Source organism: Sinohyriopsis cumingii, chromosome 2, assembly GCF_028554795.1.
Source record: "Sinohyriopsis cumingii isolate HCF-2022 chromosome 2, ASM2855479v2, whole genome shotgun sequence".
Lineage (NCBI taxonomy): Eukaryota > Metazoa > Mollusca > Bivalvia > Unionida > Unionidae > Sinohyriopsis > Sinohyriopsis cumingii.
Window position 1 is genome coordinate 86,472,016 of NC_142962.1, and position 19,833 is coordinate 86,491,848.

At 36.3% G+C, this 19,833-nt stretch overlaps 1 protein-coding gene across 1 annotated transcript in view; it reads left to right on the plus strand.

Moving 5' to 3' along the window:
* Positions 1 to 19,833, plus strand: part of LOC149805319 (uncharacterized) — a 179,609-nt gene that overhangs the window by 61,260 nt on the left and 98,516 nt on the right. The window contains exon 5 of the mRNA XM_089949229.1: positions 14,450 to 14,511. Within this exon, the coding sequence (XP_089805355.1) occupies positions 14,450 to 14,511 (62 nt within the window). The remainder of the gene's footprint in view (positions 1 to 14,449; positions 14,512 to 19,833) is intronic.

Below are 19,833 nucleotides of genomic sequence, written 5' to 3' on the forward strand. Positions count from 1 at the left end.
GAAATTTGCACAGAGTTAAAAAACTAAAGATGGCTGTGCTGGAGAAAAATATTCAATTGAATAAATCAAATTTACAGTTAGACTAAGTGATATTTGTCTTGTGCTATCTTAAGTCATGTTTCTGCTTTTTATACCCTTGGTTACAAAACTGTTTGCTGGGGCCCCGAGTGGCCGAGTGGTCTAAAGCGCTGTCCATTACGGATCACTGCCATCTCACCTCTGTCTGCGTGGGTTCAAGTCTTGGATTCAGCCAATGTGGGTATGTGAGAAAGCTTGCCAGTAGCTTCTCGTGGGTTGGTGGTTCTTTCCGGGGTTTTCCCGGGTTCTTCCTCCACCATTAATACTGGCTGCCATGTATAGCTTATCGCGTGCTGAAAAATGGCGTTAAACCCTACAACAACAACTACAACAACAAAACTGTTTGCATGCTATAACCTTGGTTACTAAATAGGCAGTTTATGTTTGTTACACCCTTGCTTTGAGAAGCAGACGGTTCCTACTGGCCAACTCAACTTATGAAAATAGAAGTAATTCTGTGTACTTCTAAGTAGATGTTCGTATATGTTCCCTAATGGCTGTGCTCTATAGGTGGCCTGACTACATGAGGACTTAAGTTCCTTAAGTTAAGGACATGAGTTCCCAGTGCTAGACATCACTATTAATGAGCACATTGCAGACTTTGTAGCAATATGACTAAAATTGTTAATGTTATTTTAAAAGTTCAAAACCATAAAGACACAAACACTTGGGCCTAAATGACAATGGTGCTTATTTGAAATCTAATATGGCCACCATGGCAGCCATCTTGAAAATCTTGTTACTGTAACAAGATAACCAGGTTGGGTTTGGATTTATAACAGAACACCTTTGATGGTGACAAAAATACAATCTTTATTGATGAATGACTCAAATGAAAAAAGAATTCTGATTAATACATGCATGTATAAGATCCAAATATTGGACAAAATGAACACAATCCACATGAACCTAATAATGTAAGATAAATGTGAATACAAGTAAATGACCTTACACATTACAAGGACAAAAGGTTAATGAATCACAGTAATTTCACACGATGAAAAGAATGATATGTTTTACTCAGATATAAAAATGGTTAATGGTAATTTCACATGTCGAAAAGAATGATGTGTTTCACTCAAATAGTAAAAATGATATACTTTACTCATATAATAAAATGACGTATTTCTCAAATAATGAAAAATGAGGTACTTTACTCAAACAGAAAATTGCTGAACGATGGGACAGATATCACACAAAATACCTTTACAGTAAAAAAGACACTGGGTTTAACAAACCCCAAAATTAGCTCACGGCTAAAAGATTGCATGTATGGAGTTAACAGCAACACTGTTCAATCAGCTGCATGGCCACCATTCAACCAGCTCCATCGTCAGCTCCACAGCCGCTATGGCCAGCACCACAGCTGTCATGGTCAACTTCTATGGTCAGCTCTACAGCTGGTACCCCCATCAACCCTGACCACCATGGTCAGCTCTGATCACTATGGATCAGCTCCACAGCTGCCATGGTCTAACACCATGTACTAAGAATGACACGGGCATATACGATAACACGTAATGACGTTATATACAGTAATCTATACAATTTACATAATTGGCACAGCATTACAAAGCAGTAAACAGGTTCAGAAGTGAACCTACCCGTGTCCAATAAGAATCATAAGGTACTTATTATTTCTTAGCAAAATGCAACTTTATTGTTAATATAGATCTCTTGTTAAGTCACAAATAAGAATAGAAAATATTTGCATTATACTATGCAAGCCGGAGCTACATAGAAAATATACAAAACTAAACATGGTAGTACAATAGTTTTAACCTAGTTATACGTATGAAACTAATAAATAACTCACATACCTCTAAAACTGAAGATGTGCATGTCCTTAAGTAGACTGCTCAATGACAAGACATTCTTTAATGTAAAGATTTTGTCCTGCTGTGAGGTATTTATACACAGACAATATTACCCTTACATCATCTGTGCACATAATGAATATCAGTTTTTCCCATCGAAAGCACTTCACACATGCTGCATAGGATGAACTGAACTCACTGTTTTTGAAATATTGTACAATGTACATAAATCACCCTTGGGTATCTACTTCTCCTGAACATAATGTCATGGGGTTGTCATTAGAAATTTCCATCTTTCTTACATTGTGTTTGGCTTGTTCATTTCGTCCAAAAACCCACTCGGTTACAATTCTGTAAGAAAGATGGAAATTTATGAATGAGTTAATAATGATAAATATATGATGTAAAAATACAATTGAAAATAAACAAAACAAATATTGAATAAAATGAAGTGCAGATCCAAGAACCCTCATGGACTGCACTTACCCCTTAAACAGTATGTTGTTCAACAAGAACAAAATTATAAAGATTCAAAAATAGTCTTTGAAACAACTTAAGATTCAAAATAATCTTTGACACACCTAAAGATTCACAATAATCTTTGACACAACTAAAGATTCAAAATAATCTTTGACACACCTAAAGATTCAAAATAATCTTATCACGACTAAGATTCACAATAATCTTATCACGACTAAGATTCACAATAATGCTATCACAACAGACAGCATTGTTCTGGAAGCTCTAGATGACTCCATGAAACTTTAGACAGCTTCGTACAGCTTCGGACCGCTCTAGTTATATTCATTATAACATTTCATAGACATTCACGGCTACAGACACGGTCAGCTACCATAATAGTCAGCTACTATAACAGTCAGCTACGAACACAGTCAGAATCATCTTCCAATACAGAAACAGCTTCCAACACAGACACAGCTACTGCCAACACAGACACAGCTGCCAACACAGACACACAGACGCACAGACGTAGCTACAGATTCGCATACACAGAATATATAATGTAGAATATATAATGTGGCTGCTGAAAACACCTTCCAGAAAACCTTTTCACTTCTTCTAGATGGAAAGTCATATCAATATTGGGTTTTTACCAAAACACTGTCTAGTTGGAACTAAATAAAAATAATGCCAATCTGACATATGAGAACTATGGCAGTCGTCTTTAAAATCTTGTTATTAATACTCCTTCTAAATGTAAAGCCATATCAACTTGGCATTTCACCAGAAGACTAATTTCGATATCTAGTTGGTCCTGAGTGAAAATGGTGTTTATCTGACAACAAATATGGCTGCAAGTGGCTGCTTTAAAAATGTTATCACTCAAGAATGTCAAATTTGGTGTCAGCAGTTAAAAGCAAGGAATGGCTTGAACTCGAGTTCCTGTATATTCATTTTGGAGAGAAGGGCACCAGTTCCAACAAGGAAATCTTGTTATGTTTGTTGTTTGAACAAATGAAAGTTGTTAAAAAACAAGTGTAAACTTTCATTTTGTATAATATTAGTATATATTTTGATAATACTGTTGCATACATGTTTTGAAATTAGAATACTTTCCAGCTGTCTGTTCCAATCTTGTTAGAACTATTGTTCTTTGCTGATGGGTTGTTAAAAGCACTTGATTGTGTAGTATCTTGGTAGTCAGCTAGATCCAGTACATGAATGCTTGTGTAGTATCTTGGCAGTCAGCTAGATCCAGTACATGTATGCTTGTGTATTTTGTGGGCAGTCAGCTAGATCCAGTACATGAATGCTTGTGTAGTTCCTGGGCAGTCAGCTAGATCCAGTACATGTATGCTTGTGTAGTATCTGGGCAGTCAGCTAGATCCAGTACATGTATGCTTGTGTAGTTTCTGGGCAGTCAGCTAGATCCAGTACATGTATGCTTGTGTAGTTCCTATGCAGTCAGCTAGATCCAGTACACGTATGCTTGTGTAGTTTCTGGGCAGTCAGCTAGATCCAGTACATGTATGCTTGTGTAGTTTCTGGGCAATCAGCTAGATCCAGTACATGTATGCTTGTGTAGTATCTGGGCAGACAGCTAGATCCAGTACATGTATGCTTGTGTATTTTCTGGGCAATCAGCTAGATCCAGTACATGTATGCTTGTGTAGTATCTGGGCAGACAGCTAGATCCAGTACATGTATGCTTGTGTATTTTGTGGGCAGTCAGCTAGATCCAGTACATGAATGCTTGTGTAGTTCCTGGGCAGTCAGTTAGATCCAGTACATGTATGCTTGTGTAGTTCCTGGGCAGTCAGCTAGATCCAGTACATGTATGCTTGTTTAGTTCCTATGCAGTCAGCTAGATCCAGTACATGTATGCTTGTGTAGTTTCTGGGCAGTCAGCTAGATCCAGTATATGTATGCTTGTGTAGTTCCTGGGCAATCAGCTAGATCCAGTACATGTATGCTTGTGTAGTTTCTGGGCAGACAGCTAGATCCAGTACATGTATGCTTGTGTATTTTCTGGGCAGTCAGCTAGATCCAGTACATATATGCTTGTGTAGTATCTGGGCAGTCAGCTAGATCCAGTACATCTATGCTTGTGTAGTATCTGGGCAGTCAGCTAGATCCGGTACATGTATGCTTGTGTAGTTTCTGGGCAGTCAGCTAGATCCAGTACATGTATGCCTGTGTAGTTTCTGGGCAGTCAGCTAGGTCCAGTACATGTATGCTTGTGTAGTTCCTGGGCAGTCAGCTAGATCAGTACATGTATGCTTGTGTAGTTCCTGGGCAGTCAGCTAGATCAGTACATGTATGATTGTGTAGTATCTGGGCAGTCAGCTAGATCCAGTACATGTATGCTTGTGTAGTATCTGGGCAGTCAGCTAGATCCAGTACATGTATGCTTGTGTAGTTTCTGGGCAGTCAGCTAGATCCAGTACATGTATGCTTGTGTAGTATCTTGGCAGTCAGCTAGATCCAGTACATATATGCTTGTGTAGTTTCTGGGCAGTCAGCTAGATCCAGTACATGTATGCTTGTGTAGTTTCTGGGCAGTCAGCTAGATCCAGTACATGTATGCTTGTGTAGCTTCTGGGCATTCAGCTAGATCCAGTACATGTATGCTTGTGTAGTATCTGGGCAGTCAGCTAGATCCAGTACATGTATGCTAATGTGTAGGGATGTGAACTGGTATTTATTGTTAATTTTTCAAAATCATTATAAAACAAGCTTTGGCAGTCAATACAAACCACAGTATCATTTTATGTAACTGTGAAAATATTTATGTGTGTTTCTCTCTTTGTAAACATGTGTTTGTTCTTTAGATATTGTTATTTTTCTACCTTGTTTAAAACATGAGAATTCATGTGTTTTGTGCAGTGTCAAAATCCAGGAAGTTGATATTCCCAGCAGGCAGGCTTTGTTGGATACCTTACTGATTTTCCAGAAATAATTTTATTTCATTTTTCATTTTAATGTTGAGTTTGTTAACTGATAATTGTTCCACTTTTCTTCATTGGAAACCCTTGCAGACTCATGTCTTTTGTGTATTGTAAGATCCAGGAATTAAATATCTGCAGTTAACTGTACTAGAATGCCATACTGTTTTTCTAGCACACAATCAGTTTTAATATTTGCCCTATTAGGGAGTGATAACAACGTCTTCTGTATTTAAACCCAAGATAACTATAGCTTCTGTAGGGATTCTATGCATCAAAATTTTGAACCATTTAAAAGCATCAGGTTTTACTCTGTGCAATGTGCCATCACAACTTAAATTTATTAAAATAAGATAATGTACTTTGATGCTCCAGTGTTCATTTTTAACTCTGACCTGTTGTCCTGGGTGTATTTGCTCCTCCCTAAACAGCTTCAAAACCAGTATGTTTTCACCAGAAAACTGTTACATGTTTCAGACTGCATCATTTTGTTCCCTCTGTCTAATTTATAAGATGTCCTAAATTTTCTGATTTTGATGTCTTTGTTAATTTCTGTTCTTTCTATTTTTGTATATAATCTCACATTGATTAAAGTATATGTTTATATATTGTTTATTTCAATATGTTTTTGTGTATTGTTTAAACATTATTCTCCATTTACGGCATACCAACCAATAATAAGATTGTTAGTTGTTTAGCCATTTTTGGCTTCTTAAGAAATAGGGAAAAAGTAGATTTGCAGAGAGAGTGGTCTGAGGAGGTGCCATATATTTAGCTATAAATGATTTTCAGCAAGCAGAGTTGCTTGTAATAGCTGAAACAGTATAGTCAGCACACTTCGAAATTTATCACCTTTGGTTACTCTGCTCACTATACCATTATTTATGTGTAAAATATGTCAGTTTAATTTTTCTGTGCTTGCTCTGCCATAGTTGCTCTATGACAAGACTTGTTCAAAAGGGACAGTTACATTTCTGACATTTTGTTTCACTTGTGTTTTTAACTGTAATCTTTCAAAATAATCCCAGACTGTTCATGCCAAAAATATTTGGTTTTTGTTTAGAATAATGCTACACGAAAAATATTGAAGTACCAGACCCTGTATAGTATACTACTTATTTGTCATGCAGAAAGAATGACTATATTTGCAACATTTGACCTTCTGTGGTATTCAGTAACCTTTGATATTTTAACAGCTTGACAATCTCCATTTATAAGTCTCCCATACTTTGCCACTTACTCATATCAGTTATTATACATATTAAATGACTTCAACAGTTATACTTACCCTACCAGACCCAATATAGCTCCACTATCAGAGAGAACAAAGATAAAATGAATGAAGTTTATTGCTTTAATACCAACTGACCATGGTGGGAACCTAAGATGCATTAAAATATGCATAGAACTGACCATTTCAAGTACCCAATATTCTCTATGTTATAAATGGAACTGACCATGGCAAGTACGTAGTAAGCATTACATTTTACATAGAACTGACCATGACAAATACCCAGTAAGCATTATATTTTACATAGAACTCATTATGGCATGTACGTAGTAAGCATTATATTATACATGGAACTGACCATAGCAAGTATTATTAGATACATAGAACTGACCATGGTAAATACCTAATATGCATTATATTTTACATTGAACTGACCATGACAAGTACCTAATATGCAATATATTTTACACTGAACCGACCATGACAAGTATCTAATAAGCATTTTATTTGACATTGAACTAACCATGACAAGTACCTAATAAGCAATATATTTTACATTGAACTGACCATGACAAGTACCTAATAAGCAATATATTTTACACTGAACTGACCATCTAATAAACATTATATTTTACATGGAACTGACCATGGCAAGTAATTAGTAAGCATTTTATTTTGCATTGAACTGACCATAACAAGTACCTAATAAGCATTATATTTTACATTGAACTGACCATGACAAGTACCTAATAAGCATTATATTTTACATGGAACTGACCATGACATGCACCTAATAAACATTACATTTTACAAGGAACTGATGACCATGACAAGTACCTAATAAGCATTATATTTTACATTGAACTGACCATGACAAGTACCTAATAAGCATTATATTTTACATGGAACTGGCCATGGCAAGGAATTAGTAAGCATTATATTTTACATAGAACTGACAATGACAAGTACCTAATAAGCATTATATTTTACATAGAACTGACAACGACAAGTACCTAATAAGCATTATATTTTACATAGAACTGACAACGACAAATACCTAATAAGCATTATATTTTACATAGAACTGACAATGACAAGTACCTAATAAGCATTATATTTTACATGGAACTGATGACCATGACAAGTACCTAGTAAGCATTATATTTTACATTGAACTGACCATGACAAGTACTTAATAAGCATTATGTTTTACATAGAACTGTCAATGACAAGTACCTAATAACCATTATATTTGACCCTGAACTGACAATGACAAGTACCTAGTAAGCATTTTATTTTACATTGAACTGACCATGGCAAGTACCTAGTAAGCATTATATTTGACACTGAACTGACCATGGCAAGTACCTAATAAGCATTATATATGACATTGAACTGACCATGTCAGGTACCTAATAAGCATTATTATATACATAGAATGGGATGGTGGCACAGAAATCTAGAAATTAGTTGCAGTGTGATAAGATAACACGTATATAATCAAGAGCATGTGATAAGGCCATAGATGTGGATTGGAACCTGGCTAGGAACAAGAGGTTTACAAGTCTGAGACACCAAGGGAGCTTACCTCTGTTAGGCTTGAAGGGTGTAGGGCTCTTTTAGGGGCTTATAAAGCTGTATATGGGCTCACACATGCCTTAATTTTGTTTGCTTTGAAGCCAGGTAATTGAATGTCATCACTCAGAAACAAAATATTACAGAATGAATAAAATGTAATTCATGAGTTGATGAGAATCATAAAATTGTATTAGAGTCTGTGATAAGTGTGTGTATGTGTGTGTGTGTGTGATTAGTATTTTTAACATAGCTTTAACAATTTTTCAGTCATATCACTGCGATGTCTGCAGTGCGGCAGTTTATGGTGATGTCTAGCACTGTGGCATCATGCCGCAGACATGTAGCATGATGTCCCAGCCAGTCACATTATCCTGACACCAGGCTGACCAGTCATAACACTAACGTCTTAATGCTGAGACATAGCAAGGCAGCTGTTAGTACCATTTTTGTAAATCTTTGGTATGACCTGGCCAGGGTTTGAACCCATGACTTTTCACTTCTGAGGCGGATGCTTTAATCACTAGGCCACCATAGTGGTCCATGTCTGTGATAAGAACTTAACATTATTCTAAACAAGGGGTGTGGGTGTATGTTGTCTTCTTTCTGTTTCCTGGATAAACTAATTGGCAACATAATATGAATGTAAAGCTGCATTCAAAGTTATAAACTGCTCTGATTAATCATATACATGTTTCTAGTGCTTTGATTATTTTGGAATACATTTTATCAGTCATAGTATTTTTATTACGAATTACTGTATGAGTTAAATGATTGCCACTAAGGTATAGAATATTTAAATTTTTACAAAACTGGTTGACAATTTGGTTTACAATATTTAAATTTTTACAAAACTGGTTTACAATTTGTAACATGCTGGATATGTCTTTTTTCACATTTGAACTGTTTATTCTCTCTCTCTCTATCTCTCTCTCCCCCCCCCTCATCTTAATTGAACATGTTATTATCGGTCAATTTGAAAATCAAAATTATTTTTGATGACTTGCCTATTTAAATTGGTTTGGATTTATTGCATATTCAAATGAATTCCCTTTTACCATTTTGATACATAAATGTTTAGATCTTGGAGAATACAATACAGCTAGTGTTCTATAAAGATGTAAAAATAAACAAGTACCACTAGACAGACTTACAAACTATAGAATATGCATACCCATGTAAATCAAAGAAAGTATCAGGATCACAAACTCAACCATGCAAGAGCCTCAACCATTAGAAAGTAACAGGGTTACAGACTGGACCCTACAGGAGCCTCAGCCGTTAGCAAGGTCTGGTCCTGACTCCATTTTACACTAGTTTCATGCTAGTTTTACTTACCACCTTTCGTGTCAGGTGACAAATGTTAGTTTTACTTACCACCTTTCTTATCAGGTGACAAATGTTAGTTACCGCCTTCGGAGGTGACAAATACTTTTGTGGGGTAAGGGTCACTGACATTGGGAATAACCTGTCTTTAGCACATATCAATACAGATAGGTACAGCTTCATAGATGAAAACTATTAATGCTGCTCGGAACAATTTGTTTCCATTTTGTTACATAAATCCTAATTTGTCTTTCAATTTTGGATTTTGTAAATTTGGGTAAATACCACTTTGTGTACCATGTTGTTAAAATTACTAATGATTTGAGTGATGCATGTTGCAATGGACAATTTCAGTTCTTCAGACTTAAATTTGCAGATTACGGTGAACCAGGCTTTTCATGGAATGTGTGGAAGCCAAGGATGGTTATTGTTGTGTTTTACTTAGTTGACTGATATACAGTTATATATGGTGGATGTAAGTAGTCCATGGAAAGCTGGCTTAATGCAATGATCAGATCTAATGTTCTATGGGTGTTTTTGATGAACCTGTATCTTTGTAAAAATATTTATATGGATCAAAGGGATAAAGCCAGCATGGTACAACTACCATATCACTTGGAAATTCATGTGGGTGAGTTCAGATCATTATTGCATGGCAGTTATAAAATGTGGGCCAGAGGGATACAAAGACATTGAGACAGGGTTAAAAAAAAAAGTATTACTTGGGACATGAATGAAATGGGACAATAGATTTCAACCACAATCATGTGTGTACAAATGAGCAGGTAATGGTTTAAAATCAGAAAATTATACTTTTTGTGCTAATTTTAATTGGATATATTAGTAACATTTACTGACCATTTGATAATTTTCTTAAATATTATTCAGGAGAGAGGGATCATTTTGCCCAGATATTACTTGTCTGTCATGGACCATGTTGGACTATGTTATTTTGACTCAATGGATACTGTGTTTATAGCAGTCTTTGTCCCAAAGTCAGCATAGGAAAGGACATGGGATTTTTTTTTTAAAGTTCTGATTTTGAAGTTTTGCATTTAAATGGGGAATTTAGGAAGATTTCAACCCCAGATGAGGCCTTTAAATCCATGTGTAAAGACATGTATACTAAATTTGATTTGTCTGTTATATTGAATGGTAGAAAATGTGATGATTGTGTTTATGTTTTGACAGGGTTGGGATGAACAAATGCCACTAAAAAAATATTGTAGTATTTATTGTTTTTGTAAATTAAATATATTTTTAGCTCATCTGGCCATAAGGCCATATCAGTTTATGCCATAGCAATAATGATAATAATAATAATAATAATAATAATAATAATAATAATAATAATACTTTATTTATAGAGGGTGACTCATTAGTCAAAGACTATTCTCCCTTGAGGCCCTCTTAAGGAGTCTTGAGACTTGGATTTTTTTAACATATTTTTAAATAAATTTCAGTCTCTATGATGTCTGCAGTGTGGCAGTTTATAGTGGTCTATCACTTGGGCATCATGCCGCAGACATGTAGCATGATGTCCCACCCAGACACATTATCCTGACACCAGGCCGACGAGTCCTAACACTTGTTAAAGCTACGTTAAAAATCCCAATCACACACACACACACACACTCCATTATCTATTAGAAACACATACATGCTGATGATATCTCTTCTTAAATACTCTAATATTTTCAGCAGATTTTACATGTAGTGGAAGCTTATTCCACAGAACTATACCAGAGTATTGGAAGCTCTTTTTAAATTGCTGTGTTCTTGATTTTGATGCCAGAAGGTTTCCATGTGACATTGATCTCAACTGTCAATCATGTCTTGTGTGTAGTATCACCATCAACAATTGCCATAAGGACATATCAGTTTATGCCATGGCAATGTGTCCATAATGCATTATGTGTTGTATGTCCATTAAGGTCATATCGGCTTATGTCATGGCAATGTATCCATCATGCATTGTGTGTTGTATGTCCATCAACAATTGCCATAAGGACATATCAGTTTATGCCATGGCAATGTGTCAATAATGCATTATGTGTTGTATGTCCATTAAGGTCATATCAGCTTATGTCATGGCAATGTGTCCATCACGCATTGTGTGTTGTATGACCATCAACAATTGCTTCATACTGCATTGGAGTCCATAGTTCTAGCTCTCTTTTGATTTAGACTTGTTTGATACTAATTTTGGATTTTGATGTTCAGTAAGATCCATGAATGGTAATGAGGGGACCTTATCTTTGAGAGACTGACCTTGTTACCACTCTGGAGGCCTTATTTCTGATCCAGGTTTGGTCAGGATTGGAACATATTTTATATCCTCAAGATCTTGGACATGTTTGGTAATGAGCAAGATGCATACATGTTAATGAGGTGCTGTTGCATCCGATTGGCTTAGATTGTAACCACTCTGGAAGTCACATCTCTAATCCAATTTTTAGCAAACATAAAAAGTGAGCTGATAGTATCGAGATCTTCACCTGGATGTATAATGAATGAGATCCACACAAACTAATGAGGTGATCTTGCATCAGATTGGCTGAGCTTGTTACCGCCATGAATGCCTTATTTCTGATCTGATTTGATTAAACTGAAATAAGGGCTTATATAATCAATATATAGGATGGGATTAATATGAGTGAAATCCATTATATTAATGAGTTAATTTGTATCTAATTGGCATAGCTTCTTTCCACTCTGGAAGCCAGTATTTAGATCTGCTTTTGATCAAACTTTGAATGTAGGCTTATATGATCAAGATTTCACATACAGTTTGTAATGCACATGATTAGTGCATATTAATGAGGTGATTATTGCAAGTAATTGATTCACGCTTATTACCACTCTGAAGACTGTGTTTTCAGTTTTGATAAAATTTGGTAAATGGCCTATATCAAGATCTTGGTTCAGTTTGAATATGAACAAAATGTAGGCATATTTATAATGTGACCTTGTATCCAATAGGCTGAGATAGTATCAGCTTCTAGCTTGTATGTTTCTGACAAGATTTCTTTAAATCAAACTTATTTAAAGTCTTATTAACACACACACACACACACACATGTTCATCAATTATAGTTGAGAGAAAAACATTGTTTTTGTTGGTTGGAAAGAAAATCATAGTACCCCCACCCCCAAACACTAAACAGTTAATCCCTAATATCATTTGTATCACCTTCAAACTCTTCAGTGAGTTTTTTAAGCACAGAAAAGAAGTTAATATTATGTTTCATAGTCATGTTGATTTTAAAATCAAATGCATATTTTTTAAAATTTTATTCACATTGATTTTAAAATAAAATGCATATTTTTATTTTTTTAAATTTTATTTGATACCTGTGTGATATGATTTATAATGTGTGTGCATTTGTGCATGTATATGTATTAATGATACACAATAATGTTAAGTCTGCTAGCTATGGTATATTGTATTTGGAAGTAGAAAGGAAGCATTTTATTTTATTCAGATCTGAATTTATTGTAATTTTCTATAGGCATGTATAAGTGGATAAGATATTTTCAGCTGAACAGTGGGTTTGATTTAAGTCATACACAAGAACACATTTTCTAAGCACAACCCCACTCCTCACCCTCTCACTCTCCACCCACCCCCACACACTCACAGACTGTCTGAAAGGTAGGCAGGTATGTTGATATCAGGCAGGGCCTTTTTCCCACTTCATTATAAAGATATAATAATAAGCTTGATACTGTTTTCTTTTAACCAGTGTTGTCACATATTTTGTAAAGAAATTTAAAGCTCAGTGGTTTTCGTGTTAAATTTTCAGTTAATGGATGTAAAAAATTATACTTTCTTAATTTCAATTTTGATTTGTTAAAATGTATGTTTATTCCATAGTGGTACCATGTTATACATTGAATCAGGATGAAGGATGTTGAGAGAAAGAGAGAGATTATTCAGTTTTTAATTAAATATGAACGGTAGGTTTGTCTGAATAATGCAGCCAGTTGTTACAATAGGCTATCTTGAGCTTAATATCAAACATAAAGTAAAAAACCAATTTTTAATGTTTGCATTCATCTAAAATGGAAATAAACATAAAGATGGCATCTGACAGTTTTCCTTGGCTGCCATTTTTAAGGTAGCATTTTGCATAAGATAAAAAGGATTAGACTGTATTTTTGAATGAAATATAATTGTATGTAAATTTGTGAACAATTGTGACGAGCATACACTCAGATTCACCGTTGTATAATACAGTTGTAGATCAGAGTGTATACTGTTATTTGTACTCGTGATGCAAGTTAAACAGCATAGACTCTGATACATTATACAATGGAAGATCCAAATCTATGATGTTCCTTGTATTCATAATGCAAGTTAAACATCATACACCTGAGGGACACCAGGAGTCCAAATGGTCTAAAGTGCACACCTTTACTTATCACTGCCGTATTACCTGTCCTCAGTGGGTATGTGAGAAAGCTGATGGTAGCTCCAGTGGGTCAGTGGTTCTTACTGAGGTTTTCCCAGGTTCTTCATTAACCAGTTATACTGGCTGTAAGGAATAACAAATCTTGTGCTTAGAAATGGCATTAAGCCTCAAACAACAACAGTATAGACCTGAATCTGCTAGTACATTGTTCAGTGGTAGATCAGAATATATGCTATTCAATGTACTCTTGAAGCCTGTTAAACAGCATTGACCCTGATTTACTGGTACATTATACAGTGGTAGATCAAAATATATGCTGTTCACTGTACTCTCATTGCCAGTTGTATGGCATAGATCCTGATCTGCCAGTAGTTTATACAATTGCAAACCAGAGGACAGTATGCAAGTTAATAGCATAGACCCCAATCTACCAGTACATTATGTAATGGCAAATCAGGGTACAGGAGTTCAGTTACACTACATAGATCCAGATCTACTGGTATATTGTACAATGCCAGATCATGGTACAGTATGCCATTTTCATAGTTGGGTACATGTCGTATGTGGGTAAAGTATTACAGCATAGTTTGTTTCTTTCAGAACACCAAGGAGCAGTGGTAAAATTGAGGCATGAGTACCAGGAGGAAAAGGAGAAAATGCAGGTATAGACTCATTTGACCAGACCCATGTGAGACTAAGTGATGCATTGTGATGCTAATTTAATATCTTAATGACTTTAATGCGAATAGTATTTGAATACATCTTTACTGACGATGGTTGCATTGTACCACCAGCAAGTTGCCAACATGAAATTTATTTTAGATGTACCTTCTCTCTGTAATTTGTTTTCAGTCAGATTTACATTTGAAAATTAATTTAATATCATTTGTCATCACATGTGTTACATGTGCTGTAGCATTGTACATCTTCATTAACCAGTGGCAATGTTAAGTACATGACTTGAGTTATCCTCATTACCATTTTGACTGAAGTAAAAAAAGCAAACACCATAACACAGCAAATATGAGACTTGACCTCAGCCCATTACCATCTTGACTGAAGGCATCAGAGCAAACATCATCTTAAAATCCTCCACTGAATTGTTTCTTCATTGAATACATTACCCAAGCATAATACCTTTGGAGTACCAGTATCTCGCAAATCCAGCCCTCCCAGATACTAATTTTAGCTAAAGGGAGCCAAAAGTTGTCTGCCAACCCATGTGATGGTCAGGCAGTGATCTTCCCTTACTGTAAGACTAGGCAGCAATGAGTAAGAATTTACCAGTTATTACTTCTGCTCTTGCTCCACATTACACTATTTTCAACAAAAGACCTCGCCATCCATTTTCACATTGAAAGTACACCTACAGCTGGAGGAGTCCTTTCACTTCAAGGAAAGTATACTCTATCTCTATTTCCAACTTTTCTCTCTCACTGTTGCCAACATTTGTTCAATTCCAGCATATGTATATAATAATAATAATAATAATAATAATAATAATAATAATAATAATAATGATAATAATAATAATGGTTTATTTATAGAGGGTGAAGATAGCAATATATATATATATATATATATATATATATATATATATATATATATATATATATATATATATATATATATATTTTATAGCACTTCGTTACTTGCATGGCCATAATATCCCCTCTGGATAGGTCTGGGCTGCATTAATTACATGTGCAAGTGTCTTATATTTTCAGAACCTGATGTTTTGTCTGTTTAAATCCATCTTTCTGGTACATATAGATGGGCATTCTTTGCATGTCATTTTTAGCGCCATGAGCTCATTGTATACTTGTACTTGTATAGGCTGTCTCTGAGCCTTCCTGCAAGTAGTATTATTTATATATTGTAATTATTTAATTATTTAGACTTACATATATATAAATCTGAAGGATTTAATTCTAAGTGAAAAGAAGAGGAATTTTACTTGCCATCCACATACAAATGTCAGTCTTTGCAAATATATTAATTACTAGTTGTTGTTGTTGTTGTTCTAGGATTTAACGCCATTTTTCAACACAAGATAGGCTATACATGACGGCCAGTATAACTGGTAGAGGAAGAACCCTGGAAAACCCAGGGAAGAACCACCGACCCATGAGAAGCTACTGGCAGGCTTTCCCATGTACCCATGCTAGCCAAGCCTTGGACTTGAACCCACGCAGACAGAGGTTTAATTACTAGTGAGCGGCCAAAAATCCGATGAAAGATAGATTACGAGATAATGCCCAATCCAGTTGATCTCCGTTACCAGAAATGTCAACAACAACAAAGCGGATATTTCACAACATACAGTACTCATGCTAGATGTCAAGATAAGTGGATTATGATATAACAGTGCACTGTTTAGATGGTTTGTCAGAACAGACGAAGAATTTGTTTATGTAACACTAGATCAATTTCAGTGCATTTTATATCCAGTTTGCGGCTTCCTTTCATGGGGCCTCTGAATTTCTGCACTCCAAACCTATGGTTGTAAAAAAAAAAAGTTCAAACAGCCTACAATGTTGCCAATTAAAAAAAATCACCACATGGCATATTTTGCTGCCAATAAGGAAAAACAATCCAAGTTTGCGACATTGGTGAAGACCTATGTGATCCCAGAATAAACTTTTTATGCATTATATTTTGTACTTTTTAGAAGAAAAAACTACTTTTTCATGTGTGAGAAAAATACAAACAAAATTTCAGGAGCCATGCCACGATTGTCTTGTATTATTAATACCCAATCTCTTCCCCAAAATGATAATAAAATTTTTATGTTTTTTTCATACATTTAAGAAAGAATTTTTCTTGTTTTTGTGTACAAGAAAAATACATGTATATTGAATTTCGAGAGCCACACCACGACTGTGTTATATCCGAATTTGTGTTATAACGGAGCATGCTATAATGGGGTCACACTGTATATATAACCTTTATTGCTTTGTCTGCTTTAACCTAGGCAGTCTTAGTGTCTAGACATGCTTCAAGCCTTGACCTCTCCGACAGGCAGTATTGGCTAAAATTTTCTGCTAACTTGCATTTTTCCAGGTAATTTTTATTTTGGTCTTCTCTCCGCCATATTGATAGCCAAACAAGACATGTGCTGGCATATTGTGGTATATTTATTAGCATTTTACCTTCTATATGGTTCGGTGACTTTAGACTGCCTTTTATCACAAACTGGACCAATGCTAAATTTTAGCTTGCAGTGATAGTTCCTACAAGGTGACAGAGCTAAGCCACTCATGTTTATTTTAACTGCTTATAATACTTACTGGTTTGAACTATGGGCAAAGCACAGAAGCGGAATTCAAAAGATGATGACATCATCAGTCTACAAGCTGACCTTTCATCTGTACAGGAATTTTTGGTGGAGAAAGGGGACAATTCAACCTCTATCCCTTCAGCTACTATGCGCCGGAAAGCAACAAGATCAAAAACTGCCCTGGCACCCAAGTCACCTCCTCCAGACCGAATATTACTGTGATTCTTTTCAGACTTGACTCTATATCTTTTGCCAAGCAACAAGGGAAAGAGCTTAACCAACAGCCATTACTTTCCTTTCTGTCTACAGGTTACATGGGTCAAACATCTCAAAACCTGTTCCTTGAGAAAAAGCATCATTGTCCTTAGAGGTATGAGGTGAACTTGAAGAGTGATGAGGTAAGGACAGGTTATGTGGATCAAGCATCTCATAACCTGTCCCATCTTCATAATTCGTAGGGAGAGTTACAGACATTCAAAACTGTCTTCACCACCAATTGCAGGATCCCAGCATTAATAGACTTTTCATTACACAAAAAGCATTCCATCTTACTTCCGTCAGCATTTTTTGTCACATGCCAGCCTTTCATTGAGAAACCCCAACAATAGATCGATATCACTGCTTTGGGGATGTCCAAACCGCATTCCATACATACGGATTGAGTGGCCTTCGATGATACTCAACAGTCAGTGTGCAACATCATTGCTGTGGGCTCTCCACAGGACTTTATTTCCATGGCAATTTTTCAACAAGTGGAACATAGCCTCTCTCCTCCCACTTTGACTTCTACAGGGCATGCATAGGAGTCGGTATCATACATGGCCCATGTTTTAAACAGGGTGGCACAACACACCTTGGCCAATGCCGTCACTGCCACTACCAATCTACAGTTGGCTTAATGGGACTCTGTATTCGCAACCTTCACCTTCCTAAAGGATCACCATAAAGCCAGACTGTGCATACAACCTTTATGATTCAACCTTTTGTCTAATGGTGAAATTGAAGAGGTTCATGAACAGGCCATCCCAAAAATAAATTTCCCTAATCTGCCACCACAGCACCAATACAGGGATAATACAGGAAATCAGGAAAGGGATCCAAGAGCCACCCATAGGATACAAACCTTCCGGAAAACAGTCCTACTGGAGATCGACTTGCATAGGTCACAACCATCGCAAACCAAAGCTAATAAAACACAAGGGGAGTCTTTTGTTCAACTCAGTATTTCTCCCCTTGACAGCCTTCTCCCCATAAAAAATTACAGTGTCTCCAATCTGCTCTTTTCAGACATCCCGATAGGAGGAAGACTGCTTTTCTTTGCTGCCGAATTGGACAAAATTTGGCACAACGATACCTGGACTCTGCAAGTGGTTCATGAGGGACTCTGTGTCACATTTCACACTCCTCCACCTCTGTCCAGAGTTCCATCATTCACCAACGTCCCATCAAATCTACTCAAAACCAACACATTACAGCAGGAAAGGGGTGGTAGAACTTGTTTGAAACACTTTCTCTATGGGATTCTGTTCCAAATATTTCTTGGTTCCAAAGGCAAGTGGCACTCTGTGCCCCATCAGTAACCTCAGCGCCCTCAATCAATTCATGCTCCTTGGTTCTCATTGGAAACATGACGTTGCATTCTAAATGCCAACCAAGAGGGTGACTTTGCCATTAGTGTGGACTTAAAAGATGCTTACCTCCATGTCCCTATTCATCAGGTGTCCAGGAAGTTCCTGTGGTTTGCCTACAACAATATGGTATACCAATTGATTGCCCTACCATTTGGTCTCAATATCAGACCCAGGGTTTTCACTCATCTCATGAATTAAGTCATGGCACATGTCCGGACCATTTCTATGATGGCAACATCAAGTTACCTGGATGATGTCCATCAAACACATCGAGTGAGTTCTATTTTTCATTAATACATGATAACCCTTGTCACATCACTTAGCAATCTGGGCTTTATTGTAAACGAGGACAAGTCCAACCTAGTACCCATCCAATATGTTTTTCATCTAGGTATGGAGTTCAGTACATGTGAAAATGTGGTTCATCTCCCTCAGGATTGGGCATTGAAAATCTGCAACATGGTGGCTTCTTTACATTGACAGTCGACACTCTTTCCTTGAATTAGAACAACCTGAATGCATACACCTACCCTCCAACATGGCTGATTCCAAAAGTGATATAGAAAGCAAAGGAAATCAGCCTGTCTCCTCATCCTCATTGCACCACTCCTATGGGAGAAGTCGTGGACAAATGACCTCATAAATCTTGCATCAGAAATCCCATGGAAGATTCGGGTCTTCCCTTATCTACTCAAACAATCATGGTGGTAGTTGTTTCATCCTTGTCTGGAGCTCCTGAACCTGCAGGTCTGAATCATGTCAAACAGGCTCACAGACTTAAACAATTCTCACAACCAGTCATGGAAAGAATCGGTCAGGCACAACAACCATCCACACAAAAAGCATATGAAGGCAAATCGCACATTTTCACCAAGTGGTCCACAAACAAACTTATTTTACCTCTCCAGGCATCAGTTCCACAGATAGCTAATTTATTCCTCAGGTGCTTTGAAGAAAGAAAATTAGCTCCGAGTATGATCAAAGAATACCGCTCTATGATAGCTGACACCTTTTATAATCCAGGGTGCGAAGATGTCAGACAAAATGAGGACTTAACCAATTTAATCGCAAAC